Source organism: Zeus faber (assembly GCF_960531495.2).
Source record: "Zeus faber genome assembly, chromosome: 8".
Lineage (NCBI taxonomy): Eukaryota > Metazoa > Chordata > Actinopteri > Zeiformes > Zeidae > Zeus > Zeus faber.
This window is the reverse complement of record NC_137195.1, coordinates 5,583,231-5,602,322: the sequence shown is the minus strand read 5'-3', so window position 1 is coordinate 5,602,322 and position 19,092 is coordinate 5,583,231. Positions and strand designations below refer to the sequence as shown.

General features: G+C 45.6%; 1 protein-coding gene across 1 annotated transcript in view; it reads right to left on the bottom strand.

Moving 5' to 3' along the window:
• Positions 1 to 3,344: 3,344 nt before the first annotated feature.
• Positions 3,345 to 19,092, bottom strand: part of sh3bp5b (SH3-domain binding protein 5b (BTK-associated)) — a gene marked incomplete at its 5' end in the record, with an annotated part of 30,900 nt that continues 15,152 nt past the window's right edge. Inside the window, 6 exons of the mRNA XM_080004921.1 lie at positions 3,345 to 3,841; positions 7,571 to 7,930; positions 10,366 to 10,588; positions 11,146 to 11,188; positions 13,220 to 13,350; positions 14,514 to 14,678. Coding sequence (XP_079861047.1) covers positions 3,627 to 3,841; positions 7,571 to 7,930; positions 10,366 to 10,588; positions 11,146 to 11,188; positions 13,220 to 13,350; positions 14,514 to 14,678 — 1,137 coding nt within the window. The 3' untranslated portion in view covers positions 3,345 to 3,626. The remainder of the gene's footprint in view (positions 3,842 to 7,570; positions 7,931 to 10,365; positions 10,589 to 11,145; positions 11,189 to 13,219; positions 13,351 to 14,513; positions 14,679 to 19,092) is intronic.

Genomic DNA, 19,092 nt, shown 5'->3' with positions numbered 1-19,092 from the left:
AATAAAATAGAAAAAAACATCTGTGTCCTAGTGTCCCCTGAGTTTTGGGTTTGGGCTGGGGTGTCTGCATAAGTTAATTACAATGCAATATAAGATAATACTATTGATCCTTAGGGGAAATTATCCATCCATTTATCCATCTATGCCTCCACACATGCATCCACCCATTCATTATATGGGAACACAGTAGTGTTGTAGTGATAAACAATTATAATAAAATACATGTAAATATTAAATGAAGAATGGATTGGTAAACCATTATAAAATATGGAAAGGCTCTGTTTGCTAACTCCCCTCATAACCAACACTCATTGATACTTGCAGCTTTATTTTGTTTCTACATTTCTGCACGAAGGACACTTTGGAGACAGCAGCAGTGAAAGCCATTTTACCAAGACCACCAATGATCAGGGAACAAAATCACACGTATCACCACGCAATTAGCTGTGATGAACCACGGATATTAGTCGGCGACAGGAGCTTCAAAAGAAAAATAATGACGTATAATCAATTGTGGTTGCGTGTCCTAGATAAAATGATAGAAGTCCGGCCTCCACCTTGTTTGTGTTTGGAATCGGAGGAGCGTGTCATCCACCCTAATGAGAGTCACAGGACAGAAAGAAGCAAAAAAAAATCCAAGGCGGCTGAGGAGAGCCATGCAGCGTCAAGTGGGTCGACGTCAAGGGCACAACCGCCGTCATGAAAACATTCTTGAATTTGGAGTGGAGTCAAAACCTGCCGGTCTTAAGCCCCAACAATGGGCCCTCGTCATACAATTCGATCTCATCGAAATATCTGCGCACGTCATCGACTGGCTCCGATAGGTGCTCGACGCCGAACTTGATATTATGAAAGAAAAACCTCCAGTGTGGGAATCCTTGCGGTGAAACCTTGGGTGTGTGGATTATGAGCCTCATTTCTTTTGAGAACATAGGACCACATTTCACTGAACAGGGAGGAGAGAGCTCCGTGAGAAGATGCTGAGTGAGGAGCCTCGTGCGGCACGCGCACCAGAGAGCGTGTGACGGTGTACATGTGTCAAGTGTCCAATCCGCCGTCACCAGACAACACCAAAGCGGCAAGATGAGAAAATACGTGCCGCCGCTCAAAGGATAGGTTTGCCATTTTTCAAGGCCTTGTTAAAATGTTGGTTCCCATCACCTCTAGCAGCTCAAAGCACGGCCTCACCGAACACTTTGCCGTTGAGAAACGTAACGGTATGCTGCAGCTTCTCACTGTGATTAAATAGAGTCCAATGGGGCAAACAATGTTAAATCTCCTTTTTCAGAAACGGCCAACTCACGTTATAGTCACGTGTTTCTTAGTGTGTTATAGAGTATTAACACATTTTATTTAAAAAAAAAACTTTTTCAAACAGGTCCAAATAAGGCACCTGATGCTGGAAAGAGACGGACCCACCAGGTCTTCAAGGTCACAACATCGTGGCACAAGCTTTGCTCTGTAAATCAGGCCTGAGCACGTCACGTCACCCGACCTGCGAACAGATAAGCCACCAAGCAATCTGCTCCGTCTGCTCCATGACTGCGCCCTATCTGCTCCCTCAACGCTCTGTGACTACGCTCTATCTGCTCCCTGTCTGGGCTCACTGGGACGTGTTTACAGCTCTGGCGGTTATCGCAAACACTTTGTTGGGAACACTCAAATCATGCATTCCCTAAACATGCAGTACCCACCGACGCACAGAGGGTGATGTGATCAAGAGAGAATTATTGGGTAATACAAATTAGGAAACGTTTCTACAAGCCTCAACGTCACCTGGCAACAATGCATCTGCCTGAACTGCGATCTTGCGACATAGAAACTCACACTGAAGAGTCAATGCAATGCAAGCAACTATTCAAAACCAAAAACCAATGAAACTTAAAGAGGCCGGGCAGCAGTAAACCATGAACATTTGTTTATTTAACTTTTATTAAAATTTAGACAAATTTAAAAAAAAAAAGTCATCAAGTTTGGAGAGACCAAGGAAAGGACGAGACCACAACGCGACCCGACTGGAAAGAAACAGCAACACTGCATGAGAGTGGGACTGCCTGTCGGTATATCCTGCATCAACATCTTATAGATACATACACATCTTATAGGATTACACGCCGGCGACACGCACACAGACAGAAAAATATGCGGCCAAGTTAAGAGCTGCAAACCAATTTCTCTCTAGTGCTTTTTTTTTTTTTTTAAAGACAGGCACTAAAAATGTGAGAAAAAGGAGAAGCACTCCGTATGACACAGGGCGGAAGGTTCTTCATTTGATTCCAAGGTTAAATGGGAAAAGTCTTCGCAAAATTCCTGACAGAGACCGACTGCTCTCGTTAGCCATAGGTCAATGGTTTAACCTTTTAGCCACTACCAGCCATCGGGGTGAACGTGGAAAGCAGGAAAACGCTGATAAGCCTTTAGATGTGTCGCTGAATGGTTGTTTAATGAACCATGTCGGGCAGGGAAAGATGAGAATGACATTTTCAAGTTTCAGGAATAACTAAAACCGATGGTTGTGACGTAGCCGAGGGGCCACACAGATGCACTGCAGTGCTTTTGTTGGACCGGTATCTTCCAATTATCCGATTACCCAACCACCCATCCATCTACTCGACATCGTTCACAGATAAGTCAGTGCAATTAAGCACTTAATCCGCAGGGAACCATTTAAAAACAGAGTTCAGAATTATATATATATTAATTTTTTTTTTTTGCAATAAATTTCCTCAAAAATGATTCCCATATAGGAAGTGTCCTGATGCGGTCGGTGCACTCAGCTCCACGCAAGTGTTGTATAGATCCTCAGCTTAAGGGGAAAAGTATCAAGACACCAGTATGGAGCCCTGTGGCACACCCTGAAATGAGCAGAGCAAAGATCTGAAGTGCAGCATGGGGCATTAGGATCTGGATGCCCAATACTCTCGCACAAAACACCCAAAGAGCACTGACAAACGGAGAAAGGATGAGCGGGTGGGGAATAGGGAGGAGGCGGATGTGTCAGTATCGCAGCGCTGCAGTTTTTGCTCACACACGACACACAAAAACTCAACACACGTGGAACCAGAAGACACATTGCTTTGCCTCGTATTCAGAGTGAAGGGTTGAGATGGAAAGCTACCGTTAACAGGGTTACTCACAAGATCTTTTTTTTTTTCTTATTTAAAGATTGAGGAACATCACCACTGAATGATTTGTGAATCATGCCAAATGGCATAGACCAGTTATCAACACTTTGATTTTTTTTAACTATGCTTATCATAACGCTGTTGTATTAAGCAGTGGCAACAATTATGCTAATAATACCACACATAGAACGTAATATCCAGGCGACCTTTTTTATCTTTTTGCCTCTAAGTGCAGTTCTCCACTGGTGTGGAAAAAAAAATCCAAACAAATACACAAACAACAAAAACATGAACATTGGTTTTTTTCTTTGCTTGCGATACATTTAAGCAAACATGTTTTTCTGTTTATCTCAAAGCTTCCCCTTTGTACAGACCTCAAAACTCCACCAGTCATCAAACACAGAGTCCACGATTTAATCGCAACGATGATCCGCACAAATCAGATACAGTCTGTAACGCTGTTCAGCAGTCTAATGTCCTGGAGTCCGTAATCCTTTTTTCTTAGACTCCATTGATCAAGACCACGGCCTGGCTGGGGCCCAAGACCACGGCCTGGCTGGGGCCCGGGGCCACGGTTTTGGCAACGTCGGCTCGCGGACGCCGCAGATTAAGGAAGCTGAACCGTCCCTCCAGGCTGAGGGTTTTCTTGGTGCTGATGCTGTTGTTGTTGTTGCCAACGTTGTCCAGACGACCCTCTGCACCTTCTGCACGGTCCCCTGAATCGTTAAAAAAAAAAAGAAAAAAAAAGGTAAGCGTTAAATCGAGCAGCCACAACATTAAAAGCGTCACTCACTGATATTGTATAGCTCCCCCTTGTGAGGCACGGACTCCACCAGACTCTGAAGGCGTCCTGTGGTATCTGGCACCAAGACGTTAGCAGCAGGTCCTTTAAGTCCCGGAAGTCGGAGGTGGGGCCTCTATGGATCGGGCTTGTTGTTCCAGCACATCCCACAGATGCTCCATCGGATTGAGATCTGGAGAATTTGGAGGCCAAGTCAACACCTTGAACTCTCTATCATGTTCCTCAAACCATTCCAGAAGAATATTTGCAGTGTGGCAGGGCCAGGACGTGCCAGGACCCAAGGTTTCCCAGCAGAACATTGTCCAGAACATCACGCTGCCTCTGCCTCTTCTCATAGTGCATCCTGGTGCCATCTCTTCCCCAGGTCAATGACGCACACGCAGCCACCCATCCACATGATGGAGAAGAAAAGGTGATTCATCAGACCAGGCCGCCTTCTTCCATTGCTCCATGGTCCAGGTCTGATACTCACGTGTCCATTGTAGGTGCTTTCAGAGGTGGACGGGGGTCAGCATGGACACTCTGACCGCTCCCATACGCAGCAAGCTGTGATACACTGTGTGTTCTGACACCTTTATATCATAGAAAAAAACAACTGTTTCACCAATTTGTGCTACAGTAGCTCTTCTGTAGGATCGAACCAGACGGGCTAGTCTTTGGTCCCCACGCGCATCAATGAGCCTTGGGCACCCATGACCCTGTCGTCGGTTCACCCGTTGTCCTTCCTTGTAGCACTTTTGGCAGGTAGTAACCACTGCAGAGCAGGAACAGCCCACAAGACCTGTGCTTGTGGAGATGCTCTGACCCAGTCGTCCAGCATCACAATGTGCTCCTTGTCAAAGTGGCTCAGATCCTTACGCTGCTTCAACACATCAACTTCAACAAATGACTGTTCACTTGCTGCCCTAATATATCCCTCATATAATAATAATAATAATAATAATAATATATAACAGTATATATATAATAATAATATATCCCACCCCTTGACAGGTGCCATTGGAACCAGATGATCAATGTTATTTACTTCAGCTGTCACTGGTTTTAATGTTGTTGCTGATCGATGTCATTCGCTGCTAATAGCAAATTAGAAACAAATCTCAACAAATGGAACCACCGAGCCAGCCTTCTACCTGATACCTTCGCGGTCTTATTGCATTCAAAGGTTTTGCAAGGGACATATGGAGTCTGCACGACTCCATGCACAATTGCATGTTAGAACTCACACATGCAGGCAAATACATCAATTATGCTTTCAAAGGTAGTGGCATATGCAACCAGGTTTACTAACTGTAAAGCGAAAACACATGATGCTGTACAGTGTGGGAGCTCCTCAGACTTGCCAACAAATCCAGTATATGTCACTGCTTTAAATTGAACTTTTTTATTTTCTGTCTCCTCCGTCTTTACATAATGCCTCCTGTGCCTCATGAAAAGCACTTAAAATTGTCCTTGTGCATGAAATGAGCTGTATAAAATAACCTTGCCACGTAGTTCGGTCAATGTCCAGCTGAAGCAGCTTTACAGCAGCTGGCCCGAGCCCCGGAGCAGCACCTGGTGCCTGGCTGGACCCTCCTCTCCCCGTCACTCTGACTAATGGGATCCTTCCTGTGGAGCAGGTGCGAGTCCGGCAGGTGCTGAAAGATCATGTGTCTTACTAGGAACAGATTCTCGGACACTATCGATCTTTATTATTAACTTATTTGCAACTGTGCCGTTTTTAGATCTGTGCCAGCAGGGAATGCGTTAATTCTGCTTCGTATCCAGACACATGAATTTGGGATACTCCGTGCTGAATGGTCCTTAGCGGCAATCAGTGGTGAGTTATTTCTAAATAATGGCCGTTGTCATAATGCCACAGTCAACCACTTCTCATCTCTCAGAGCTCCGTCATCTGATGGTGCTAAATAGAAACTACAATGGAAGACTTTGAGATGAATGTGGACATCGATATCAAAATTCCCAACACCCCATTCAGCAGATGTGGCTGAATGGCTGAATTTCACTTCCATGAAATTTGGTTCAAAGCTGGGCGAGCTGCCGTCGGCCCCGCTGCGCTGCATCCCTCATCACACACTGCACCCGCCGACCAGCAGGTCTTCTAAAAACTACTGTTTTCCCAAATAGCCTATTTAAAAGGTTCAAAATAAAATAAAAACTAACAGTGCAAATGGGAGAGGGAGCCGTGTGCACCTGCACCGTCGCGGAGTGCGCTGCAGGAGTTTCGCTTTCTCACTTTGCGTGCTTGAAAATGGCAAATTGGCATAAAAGTCGGAGGGTCTCGAAACCTCGCGGCGCAATGAAAGTGATGAAAGATCCAATGAATCGGAACGAAAGACTCCGGCGCGCGTGGGGGCTTGGGTGCACGGGCATATGTTTATTCATTTATATATTTATATTTATTTATATAGTTATTTCCTCGTTTATTTATTTCAGGATTTATTTCCATGGCATATTTATTTTTATTTGCGTGCTGCGTCTACATACATCCTCTTTGTGCGCGCAAGTGAATGAGCTGCGTGCGCTGGTGCTCCGTCTGTCGCTCTCCGGCTCACCGGGGTGTGGACAGGGACCAAACAGGATGACTTCCACCGGACTTTCCCTTGCCCCATCCATTCCAGCATTATGACATGTGAAAAACGCAAGACGGAAATTTCCCTGAATATAGCTGCATGTGTGAATAGTGAAAATGACTAGCGGTGCAGGAAAGGTTATCCCTGTAATTTACCGGGAGCTATGTGTGAAAGGGGCTTAGCGAAGGCATAGCCGTCAGCGGAAAAAATACATATATAGAAAAATACATAAATTGAATCAAATTGAATCCTTGAAATCGAAAGTCAAATTAAATTGTGGATTTGGAGAATCGTGACACCCCTATAAGTCAGTAGCTGGATAATGTATGATAAATCAACACTGGGGGCTGTGCAGATAATTGCCGATAGGGGGTTTGAGTCAAGGAGTTTGCAGAGTAGAATTCTGTCTCGCCAGTTAAACCACGAGCTCACACCTTAAAATACCTACAACACCTAAGTTTTTGCATTTACTTTGACATCTGTATCAGCTCACCTTTGAGATGTTTCCATGTAAACAACATTTATGTATCCATGCTTTGCAAGTTATCTTAAATTCTGTGTTAATTTATTTTGCAAACCAGTTTTCAAACTGCCAGAAACTGCATAAATGAATAATCTCTGAAATGTCCTCTTATTATTATTATTATGATTATGATAATTATTACTTTTATTATTAACTCTGTAATATAACACCAAAGCTCTTGTTTTTCCAAATAAAACTCCCATTAAATATTTCAGACATATTGTGACAGGCTTGGAGTTATATCTTCTTATTCATATACACTCTGTGCATGAAACTGTGTATGGTGCATCTCATTACAATGAAATCAGGGGACCATTTAGAAGTGGTTGCCAAGTTTGCAGCCATGCATCAGCTGTTGGTCGCCAAGATTGACCAAATGGTTGCCAAACTTTTATCATTTTATACGTTCCTACGTACCGCCATTATTACTTTTTATTTTATTCTATTTTTTTATGAAAAGTGCTTGACGCTGTGGCAATCAGCTCGGGATCGTTGACAATGACCCGATGTGGTTGCCAGGGGGCAAATGGGCAGCCTCGCTACACACCTCTCTCCAAGTCGCACTCGGGCGAGGACGCCCCGCTGCACTCGCTGCGGGGGCCCAGCACGGGGGAGATGAGGCCCAGGTCCGACATCGACACGGTGCTGGGCAGGTCCAGACTGCAGGGCCGCGACGACAGCCCCGGGGAGTAGGACGGGGACGAGGGGGAGGGGCTGGCGGACGACGAAGAGGAGAGAGACGTCGCGGAGGAGGCGGAGGAGGAGGAGCTGGCGAAGGGGCAGGGCGAGAGCAGCTCCTGGGGGCTGCTGGGGGACGAGCTGAGGCTGCAGAGCGAGCGGGCGTCCGAGTCGTCCTCAGACATGATGCTGCTGCCACAGACATCATCCTCCAGACCTACTGAGCCCACTGCAGGGAGGGAGAGAGAGAGAGAAAGAACGTAAGAATGAAAGAAAGGGGGGGAGATGAGAGAGAGAGAGAGAGAGAGAGAGAGAGAGAGAGACAGAGCGAGGAGGGGAACGAAATACATGGAGAGAGAGGGGGAGAGGGAGAGGGATATAGAAAGAAGGAGGGAGGAGAGAGAGGGAGGGAGGGAAAGAGAGAGAGAGAGAGAGATGGGGAGAGAGATTAATAAAGACTCTTTTTTTTCCCTTTTGTGTGAACGTTCTAGATTTAACCCCTTCCTGCCTGGACGGTTTGTAACGGCGTCAGAGGAACAAACCCTGGATGCAAGTGAGGAGCATGGCAGGTCAATGTTTGAGGCATCTTAAAACGGTCGAGATAAAAGAGTTTCAGCGTGGGAGCAGTTTTTTTTTGTTTTTTTCCCCCCAACATTCTCCACCTGCTCGTCCAACGGCGCTGTTTTCTTCTTCTTCTTGTTTTTTTTAATAGTTTTGGGTCTGAACCGGCCTCTTCCCGATCTCAGGATTCCGAGAACAGATCAATGAAAAGAGACAAACACTGTCTCCTTCTGTGTGTGCCTGTGTGCCTGTGTGCCTGTGTGTGTGTGTGTGTGTGTGTGTGTGTGTGTGTGTGTGTGTGTATGTGTGTGTGTGTGTGTGTGTGTGTGTGTGTGTGTGTGTGTGCCCCCGTGTGTGTGTTGTTTATATTGATTGTTCTTAAGGATGATTAGGGGTCCAGCCCGTAGGGCAGGAACACTATTGTTATTTTCCAGCGGCCCCTTATTGTTATTGTTCGGGAACGAATTCTCGGAATTTTGAAGCCTTAAACTATCTGGAAGACCGACTTTTGGCAGAACACACGAAACACGGTTTAAATGTTGTTTGAAACGGTTTGTCACAAACACCTTGTGATTGAAGTTTCATCCAATTCGATCCACTTACAGAGAGGATATAAGCGAAAAAGCCACCAAATTTTAAGTGATGTGGACGCTGTAGTGTTTCAACGTTACCAAACGACCGATTTACGTGTGTATTTAACTAGCTTCTTACCTGGTAGATGTCAGTAGAGCTGTTCGAATTATATTTTAAACCTGTGGTCTATATTACTTTGCCAGATTAATGAGAAAAAGAATAAAAACGAATCTTTAAAAATTTGTCAGAGCGTCCCTCGAAAACACTGAAATGTGCGACTGATGCCTGTGTGATGCCTTAAAGATCCAGCGAGGTGAGTTATAACGAGATGGTGAGTTACGGTGAGTTATAACAAGATGTTCTGGTTTAGGGGCAAACATGGTCGGCTGTTTTAAAGACAGGAGGGTTGCGTTGTGTAGACCGCGTAGTGGTTGCTCCGCATGATGAGCAACCTGAAGACAACAGACCAGGGGGCAGCCCATGCTGCGTTTAAGTAAACTCGGAAAATCGTGCTGCGTTCCAGAGAACCCGGAAAACTGTAAAACGCACCCAACGCGACTAAACTGGACCCCGTGTATTGCTGCCTGCAGCTACACTTTTGTTTTTCTTGTTTATTGTATTTTTAGGTGTCTTGTCTATTGCCAATTTTCTCATGGTTATTTTTAATTTTAAGGTTTATTTCATATTGCCATAATTTCGTTAATTCAAAATGTATTGCCAATTGTTCTCAGTTTTTATTCTATAACTGCCTATTGTTTTGGATTAGAGGTGCCCTTCAGTTACCCTCCAGAGATGATTAATGCATCTATCTACAGTGTCTTTCTATCCGTCTATCAAAAGCCAACTTAGCTCAAACCATTCATAGATATTTGAACACTGTGTCCATGCCGGTGGATCATCAAATCAGTCCTTTCACACACGGCTCTAAAGTGTGTTAATATCACCAGAATAATAACATGGTGAATAAGTCAATCAGAAGATGTGAAAATAAGACACTGTAATCCAATCACTGCAGGGTGGATGGATTTCAGCAGAACAAGTGGCCTTTTCAAGTTAGAATATAATTAACTTGTGGAAAAAGAAATTGGTAAGATGTCCATCCCCTTCAGGCAGAGCAACAGAGACACTGTGACTGTGCGGTGCGGGGTTTCAAGTGGAGTGGTCCTTCAAATAATAAGAACAATGTAAAAATATTCATAAAAACAAAAAACGTATTTGGTATAAACAAACACCTGTTTGAACATGTTAAGTTTGAATGTGAAATTTATTAAAAAAAAATTTAGCCCATGTTTTTTTTCTTATAACATGGTGTGGCTAAATTCAATTTGGCAGATACAAAATCTCTAAAATTTCCAAAAATGTTCCAAAAAAAAAAAAAAAAAAAGTTTTTATACAATACATAAGTGACTCTTTGACCCATTTAAAGTGATATAGACCTCAAACTTTGATCAATTAAAACCTCGTAACCACTGAACTGTCTCTGCTGCTTTCCCCGGCTCCAAAGTCGTTGCGCTACTGGGACAAACTTACTGGAAATAACGTCCGAGTCGATCTTGAAGCCGGCGGAGATGTCGTCCCCAGAGACGCTGTCGCCCTCGGCGCCCACGCCGCGCTCCCGGGGGCCCATGGACGTGCTGCGACGCCGCTCGTGGATCTCGTCAGAGATTATTTCCAGGTTCTTCAGGGCCATCTTGTACTGGCCTTTAGCCTGCGACAGTTTGGCCTGCAACTCATCCACATTCTTCTTCAGGTTCTGGAGGGGAGTGGGGGGAGGATTAAAAGAGTGAAAGTGGAAGGGGAACGAGCACAGAGCGGCGAGGAGCCGTGGCCAAATTCAATTGATTGAACAGAGCAAAAGTCTCCGGACAATTCTAGAAGAATTAATTCGGGCGAGAATTCACACCTGAGGCATTCACGGGTCCCAAACTTCAGACCCAAACCCTATTCCACCTGGGAAATTTGTCCTAAGATGCAATTTGACCCTTTTCCTCCCGGCAACATGTTACAGAAGTCACCCGATGCATGTGCGATGGGGAGGGAGACCCCGATCCGAGTCGGTTCGGGTATTTTCTGGAGCCCAACAGATCCGATAATTCAAATTGTTATCTTCCGCTCAGACTCCGCTGCAATAAATGTTTCGATTTTTTCCTTGTAATCTGATTGTTTTATTATTGTTGCACGTAACCTAGTACTGTTCCACAGCAGCCCTTCCATACATACACAATAACACAGACCCGGGATCTGAGGCGTCAGAATTCCACAGGGCTTCAACACTTATATTACTGCGGAGTGAATGACACCGTTCCTTACCTCCAGCTGGAGGTAGTACTTGGCCTTCATCTCAAAGTAGGGCCTGTGAAGAGGAGGTGGTGGAGAGAAGAAAAAATGATCATTAAAAAAATACATACAGTATCAGTAAAGCTAAGGGGCGAAAGGAAGTCGGTAACCTAGAAAAGAGAATGGACCACAGTACATTATCACCATGGCAACCAGCAAGGGGAACGAGGGAGGCGGAGAGACGGAGAGATGAAGGGCTTGGATGAGCTAACTGTACAGAATGGATTATCCCAGAGCTGAGGCAACACGCAGTAAAGCCGCAGATCAGACAACCTGCTGCACGCTCTGCAGCGCCATCCAACTTTCTCATGCCGAGCTCCCGTGAAAAATTGCCATAAGCACAACAAAAAAATGTATGAGTTGAAAAAGTCACTAGAAAAAATCTGACCATGCTCAATTCATCAAATGACTCAGTATTCTCCTTTTAGATTCAATACATTTACATAAACGCACAACCTTCACGCAGTTGGTAGCTCTGTTTCCTGTCTAGTTTAATGGGGTGCGGTCGCAGCTTTACACGTCCCAATTCTACCAAGAAGTGTAGGTTCACCTCAAGTTTGGATGAAATCATCAGCGTATTATGCTGGGTTTACATACGTACCCGGTAAGACAAGACCAGAAACAGAACATCCTGCACATTGACAGCGCTGTGCCACCAAAGAAGAAAAAAATAAAAAATAAAATAAAAAAATAAAAAATACCCCTTTAAAAAGGTTCCATTAGTGCTTTGACATCCACATAAGATGCGTCCGCCAAAACGTTTACTCAGGGTTAAGGCTCGCAGGGCTCTCGTGATGCAATGCTCTCAGTCCGTCGACGGGGACAGGGGGGAGGGGGGAGGGGAGAGGAGGGAGGGCAAGGGTGAGACGGTGACATCATGGCGGCGGCCCGACCCGTCTCCAGCGCCCGACAGACAGCAGTTCCAGCTGCGAGTGTGCGTTGAGACCACTTACGTCACGCTAAAGCCCTCCAACGATTCTGAGCTTCCATTTTAATTTAGGGCCGCGGTCGTGCTCTCGCTGCCGCGGAGCGGATGACAGGATCAACAGGTTCAGTCGGGTTTCCGCTCCAACCCGTGACATTATTCCAAATAGACCCATTGGATTCAGTTCTGCAAGTGGTTTTGGTTTTTGCATCTGTTGCTCATAAAGTGGATCAATTCGACGAAACAGAGAAGCGGTATCCACCAGTGGGGTTTTGGACGCAAAATAACACCAGAACAAGCTGGAGGACTAAATTAGATCTGCCCGTTGAGATCCAAGTCATCAGATCCAGATTTAAAGGCACATTGGAAAACAATCGAAGGCCTTGTGGCTTCCTGCTCTCACAGCTAGTTGGACGGGTTGGTTCTGTGTTGGAAACTACAACGTGGCTGTAAACCATTCTAAATTAAGTTAAATCATAATGGTGTGACTGACAACACCGTTGATTATACCGTTTGTCACAGTGGAATCATATGTATCCTGGTTTTCAGTGACGACTGTTCACCCTGAATGACTTGACATTTAGAATTTGCTGGCATTTCCAGCGACACAGTTTGAACTCGTTTTGATGTGGTGTGGACTGTGATTCTGTAATATGTGACTCAGTTGTATAGTTTGTTTTATTCTCAGAGACAAACTGAGATTTGATTAAGAACTGACAGTCACCTGCAGCCAAAGCAGAGTATCCGCCAGGGAAAAAAAATTGGTGCCGGTGAAGGTGTCCTGGAAGATGTCAATGTCCCGGACAAACGGGAGAGATTCCGGTCAAATATTATCTGTGTTTGTTGAGTATGTCGATGTATAATGTTTTTTTATTGAACATTCAAAATAAAATAAGGCCCGTCAGTTAACTTATTTCTATATCGACGACTGTGATCGGTCAGAGGTGAAAGATCAGCTTTAGATCGTCCAAACTGATTGGCTTTCCGTTGCAATTTGCCCAACGCGGAAATGAACAAATCTGCCGAAATCTTTCATCCAAATGATCGGGTCTATTTTCTTATATTTATTTTTTTTTTTTTTTTAAATATTGTGATAATTATCATCATATCGGGGAGACTCACTTTGACTTGTTGATGGTGCGTTTGAGTTTCTTCTCCAGCTGTTTCATGCGGCTCATGGCTGCTGTGTACTTTGCCGCCGTCTCCTTGTGCAGCAGCTCGCTCCTCGTCTTAGTCTGCTCCGCCTCCATCACCTGCAATAGCCAATCACAGCTCACCCCTCCGTCTACTTTTTCACAGGGCTCCTTTTCTTGTACGCGGGAAATCCCAATATTTTTTAAAGTCAACCAAAACAAGTATATAGTGGAAATGTTTTTGACACTGCTCAATTGACATTCCCGCTGATGCAACCAAGCCCCAAAAACAGGACTTTCTGAAGGTTCCTACTGAACAAACACAAATTCTGTAGAAGACAAACATCTAAGAAGTTGAAATACTTCAATCCAGGCCTCGTCTACACATACATGGGTATTTTTTAAAATACCCATATTTTTTTCCCCGCTCCGTCTTCAAAACATTTGCTGTCCACACCAACGGTGCTTTTGGGAAATACCTCCGTCCACACCAAAACGCAAAAAACGATTGAAAACTCTCACATGAGCACGCCGGGCAGGTGGGGGGGTGGGGGCATAAAACTTTATATCAAACACCACAAAAGAAAACTGACGGCTGAGCCGGGAAAACAACAAAAAGACAGCACGGCACGGCGTACTCTGAACCGCAGACGGAGAGGTGGACCGCTGTATTTATACGCGTCCGCACGGCGGCGTAATGATGGAGTTGAAATTCCTGTAAACATGTCATTAAACTACGGTTACCAGGCGTCCTGGTTTGTCCGGGATCGACCCGGTTTCAAGCTCCTCGTCAAGCACAGTGTTTTTTTTGTTGCGTTCAATTACAATAAATACATCTGCTATAAAGACACACCGTTATTATAGGCTTTGTTTGGAGATACGGGGAGCCGGGGGGGCCGGGGGACGCGAAGCAGATTTTTTAGAAAGGTTGAAAATACGGGAGATTTGCGGGAAAATACCCTAACATTAAACCGGACGGTACCGGCCGCACGCAGACCACCGGTAGTCCAGGGTTGTTTGTAGGTTTCTGGCGCGTGCTCTGTGTGTGAAACAACGTTCGCCCAGGTGCAAATGGAGGTCATGACGTCATCGTCCGGCGAAACCCGCGTCTCACCGCTCCACGCGACCATGCAGAAAACAGAGTTTTGAAAAGTCTCCACCCTGGAAGGACTTTTTCAGAAGCTCAGAAGCTTTTCCTATGTTTTAGGAAATACCCATAGACGGGGCCTTAAACACCCCACAAAATTATTTTTTCCAAGTCCAGCCCTGCTCACCCCCCTCACCCTCTGGGTGGCGTGGTTGAGCATCTCCTGCCACGCGGAGTCAAACTGCCGGTTGTCTTCCTCCAGGAGCCGCTGCTCTGCCAGGGAGATGGTCTCCTTTGCCGCCCGCAAAACCTCCGTGGCCCTCTGGAAGTCCTGGGTGGCTCTCTGGGCCTCCAGCTGGGCCTGGGCAGCCCGTTGGAATGGAGAGAGAGAGAAGGAGGAAAAAAAAACAAACAAAAAAAAACAACACATTTGAATGCATGGAATCACACGGGTTAGGGTTAAGTGTTACAAGATTTCAGCGTTTACGGAACGTCGTGTCCAGTGTGGGCCCCAAAAATCCCCAAGGCATGAACCCCAAAGGCTTCTGTTGATGAGAAAAGAAACCTGCTCTTTATTTTCACTTTCTAGTTTACAGCTGTGTCTGTCCAAATTTAGACACGCAGGTGGCTGAGCGGCCATCTTCCTTTTGCACACACGTACGCACGCACACACACACACACTTTAGTTTGAGTTTGGCTGAGCTTCTCACAACATTTATATTTTTATTCCCATTCGAGCGGTTGGCAGATAAAGTGATCGTTAATGGCGTTCAGGATTCAGGTCACAGAATCAGTAGGACAAAGACTTGAAATGAAAAAGGTAGAACGGAATCAAAAGGCTGAAGATAAAGGAGCTTGAAACATCAGAAAATACACATAGATGAAAATAAAAATATTGAGGCTCACAGTCTGGAAAGCTCTCAATGTAGTTCGAGAAATTACATTTTTATGAACTCCAGTGAAAGTCCAGTGTGGCGGGCAATGGAAATGAGAGCATATACGCGTGTGTGTGTGTGTGTGTATGTGTGTGTGTGTGTGAGAAAGCGAAAATATGCTGACATGATAAAATGTTAAAAAAAAAATTAAAAATCAATATTATTTGCACAAATCAGCAACTCATCTTCTACAAAAAGGTTTATTCAAGTGCATGAAGAAACCCTGAACTCACTGCGAAGAGTTGTATTTAGGTATACTGATGAAGTAGATTATACACAGGATATATACCAGGTATTAACCAGGGGTGTGTACGTCAGCATCGTCCTGCTGTGCCTCATCCTGCTCCAGCTACTTTCATGTCAAGTCTCTCAGGACGCGAAGCCGCTGCAGTTCGCTTGCCTTGCGTGCTCCCAACTCATCCCGTAAAAACAGCAGTTTGGTTCCAGAGCAGCTCAGACGACCGGGTGTCAGGGAGAGCGAGAGAGAGAGAGAGCGAAAAGAGGAGATAAGTGACGACAGGGGGCGGAGAAGAGCAACGAGAACGAGACGTTCAGGTTGAAGAAAACGCGAAATGTGTGCGGTGAGGAAATTTTGAGAGGGGGAGGGGGGGAGTATGAAGGAGCGTGAGCAAAGAGTGTACGCACCGAGGGCGGAGGACCAGAATTTTCAAATAAAATATGTTTCTATAAATGGCCCCAAGATAATCCTCCTCTGATTCAGTTCTGCTCCTATTTAAATGTCCCCCCCCCCCAGTGGATTCGGAATGCAACAAGTCATGGATTCTGGACAAAAAACCCCCACGGTTCCTCCTGCAGAAACCACTTCCAGGGGAGAAAAGTCATCACTTCCACGACTCGCAGACGCCCTGGGACACACGCCTCAGTCTTCCCACCGCCCCCCCCCCTCCGGAGGAAGGGGCTGCACGCCGGGACCTTATGACATCGGCTCGCGCTGCCCCCGTAATTCCATTAGGCCGCCGGGATGCCATCGCAGCAGAAGAGGCAAACAGCCTCCGTCTTGTTAGCGCCTCGCAGGCGGAATGCACCGACGGAGACGGAGGCCCATCTGCGTTGTCTACTGTCCCTCGTGCGACCTGCGTCCCCGTCGCACCGTACGTCTCAGACGGCTCCGGGCCGCTCCTGACGGCAAAGACACCGACGCCGCCGACCCTGGTGTGGACGCACCCCATCCCCCCCCCCCCCTCGCCAAGTCACGCCCGATGACATCGTTCACTAAACGGCCGGCGCCGTCCGCGGAATTGTGCCAAAGGGAGGGGAAAAAGGAAGGCGTGTGCCGTCATATCGCCGGTATTTATAGTTTTTCCCCGCCCTTTCCATTCAACCGCACATTGGGGGGGGGGCGGGCGGGATGGGGTGCGTCCACACCAGGGTCGGCGGCGTCGGTGTCTTTGCCGTCAGGAGCGACCCGGAGCGGCCCGGAGCCGTCTGAGACGTACAGTGCGACGGGGACGCAGGTCGTCCAAGGCTCGATTACACGTTTTATCTGGACTAACTGAAGACGGCCTTGGTCATGGTTTCAAATAGTCTCAGCCTGAAAATCTGATTTCCAGAAGGAAGAGTCAAGCTAGTCCAGGTCTAAGTGAAGGTTTAAATCAAACAATTGGATGAATGGATGCGTGGCCTCCAGGTCGACCTTGATAGAGAACATGGATTCTCCGGAGTCGGACCAGCGTCGGCTTGGACGATAGTGCAAGATTCCAATCGCGGATCGCTTTTTTTTTTGGGGAAAAAATTGTTTCATACATGTAGGGAACAAATCTAAATAGATATAAAAAAAAAAAGACAGGAACGGGAGCCGGCGCACACGCTACACTGCTGCCTGGAGGAGAAACAAACAAAAAAAACTCCGCTCCAATTCTCAGGTCAGGTTTACGTTTTTCATTTTCCGTACAAGTAAGAAACTAAGGAAACAAATAAATCGAAATCTCTCTCGATGAGATAATATTACATATTGCTATATTATAATCACAAGATTTGCATATTCATGAGGAACGTGTCCTCGGTGATTAATGGAAGTAGGGTTAATTTAGTCACAGATATTTCCATTTCCTGGAAAGGTTTTATCTAAATCTCACAATGGTTTTGGACACTGACATTGATCATTTGACGATATTTTGGGGACGACCAGTTGGTGCTTTAAAGAAGATAAGATATTTACACACACGAAACATGTGCGAAACGATGAGTAATGTGCACATTGTGACCAGGCGGGGAGGGGCGTAGATTAGAACAGTTCAGAAAACCGTAATGTCTTTACGATTATGCAGCATCAAACGTAACATCCAACTATATCACTGTGTTATGCGATGATATCTAGTCTCTTATGACAACGTCAAGCCCTTCTTTTATCTGTGAGTGACTCGGACACACACTTTGAACAGATATGAACGCCGCCGCCGACAGTTATTTCTCTGCCTCCTCCTTCCCCCAGAAGTGGGTCAGGCGCGTCGCGCTGGCCACAGGACGACCAACCCGGCGCCCACAAGTGATGCCAGTCTCCGCATTTCCCTCCCTCCATCTCTCTCACACCCTCTTCATCTCCTCTTTGACTCATCACAACACGCCGCAGCCTGGCTTAAGGGATTACAAAAAAAAAGGGGGGGGGGGGGGCGGAGGGGGGGTAAACGAAAGGTCGTCTTCTTTTGCCGAGGTTCCTGGAGGGTGAAAGGGAAAACAAAAAGCCCCACAGCGTGTGTACATCTTCCCGGCTCTATATAAATTACCCCGCTTTTTCCGGTGGCGATTTTATTTTTAGACTTGAGATTCACATTTCATGGTCCGTGTGTATGAGGTCTGAAAAGCGTGACATAGCACTCATTTAAAGAAGGAGTATATTTTGAGCTAAACGGAGGCCAGTCAAACATCCGAGTTCATGTCACGTTTGTCTGTACTTGAAAGTAATGATTTACTTATTATTTATTATAACATTTATATAGATATGAGAAATGCCAGACCCAGTCACTGTTATCTGTGGATATATAAATTTTTATATCTCAGCACATCTTGAGCTCATTGCTCAGTTTCGGCTGGTTCAGGGTGAAGCCATGTATAAAATGTGAACCATTTAGCAAAGGCTCTAGACAGATCTATCTTTTGGTCGTGGACGATGTTTGCTTTGTGCGAATCCTGCTGAATGATGCCGAGTGTGACGGATTAAGGAGAAACGATGATCCATGTCGACCTAGAAAAAGAGGCCAGACCAGTGGTTGTCCTAAAAGTACACAGGCTGTGATTCTAGGAACTGTTTTCTGTTTTGTTACTTGTGGTGTGCTTAAGGGAAACGAGCAAGTCAAAGCACAGGTTGGCTGCCTACTTGCCGACTGGTGACCATAACATCATACGTCAGAAGCACTTGGCCAAAAGTCAACTCTCAGAAGTTTCTCGGAATAAAATTAATCACTTCTACTTCTAAAGAACGCTTTTTTTTTTTTTCCTAACCCTTTCATGTGTTTCCTTAGTAATGCATTATCGTTCTCATCCTCTGCTGCTGCGTTGACCCACAAAGAATTAAATCTTGTTTGTTCTTCTTGAACCTTCAGGGTTTTTTTTTTTGTTTGCTTTTTTTTAAATGGCTTATTTTACGAACTCTAAATTGCTTTTATGGCCTTCAAAGCATTTCAGGACAAATAGAATTTGAAGAAACTAAGGACCACCATAAATAAAGTTGGTTGGTTGCCGTGCTGCTCAAAACACCTAATCTGTGGTTTGTAGAGTTTGCAGAAAACATGGAGCGTTCTGAAGAAAAGATGAACCCTGAGGGACTGCTGCTGCAACGACCGGCGTTCTGAGTGACGGAGATCCTGAAGCTCCTCGCCGACG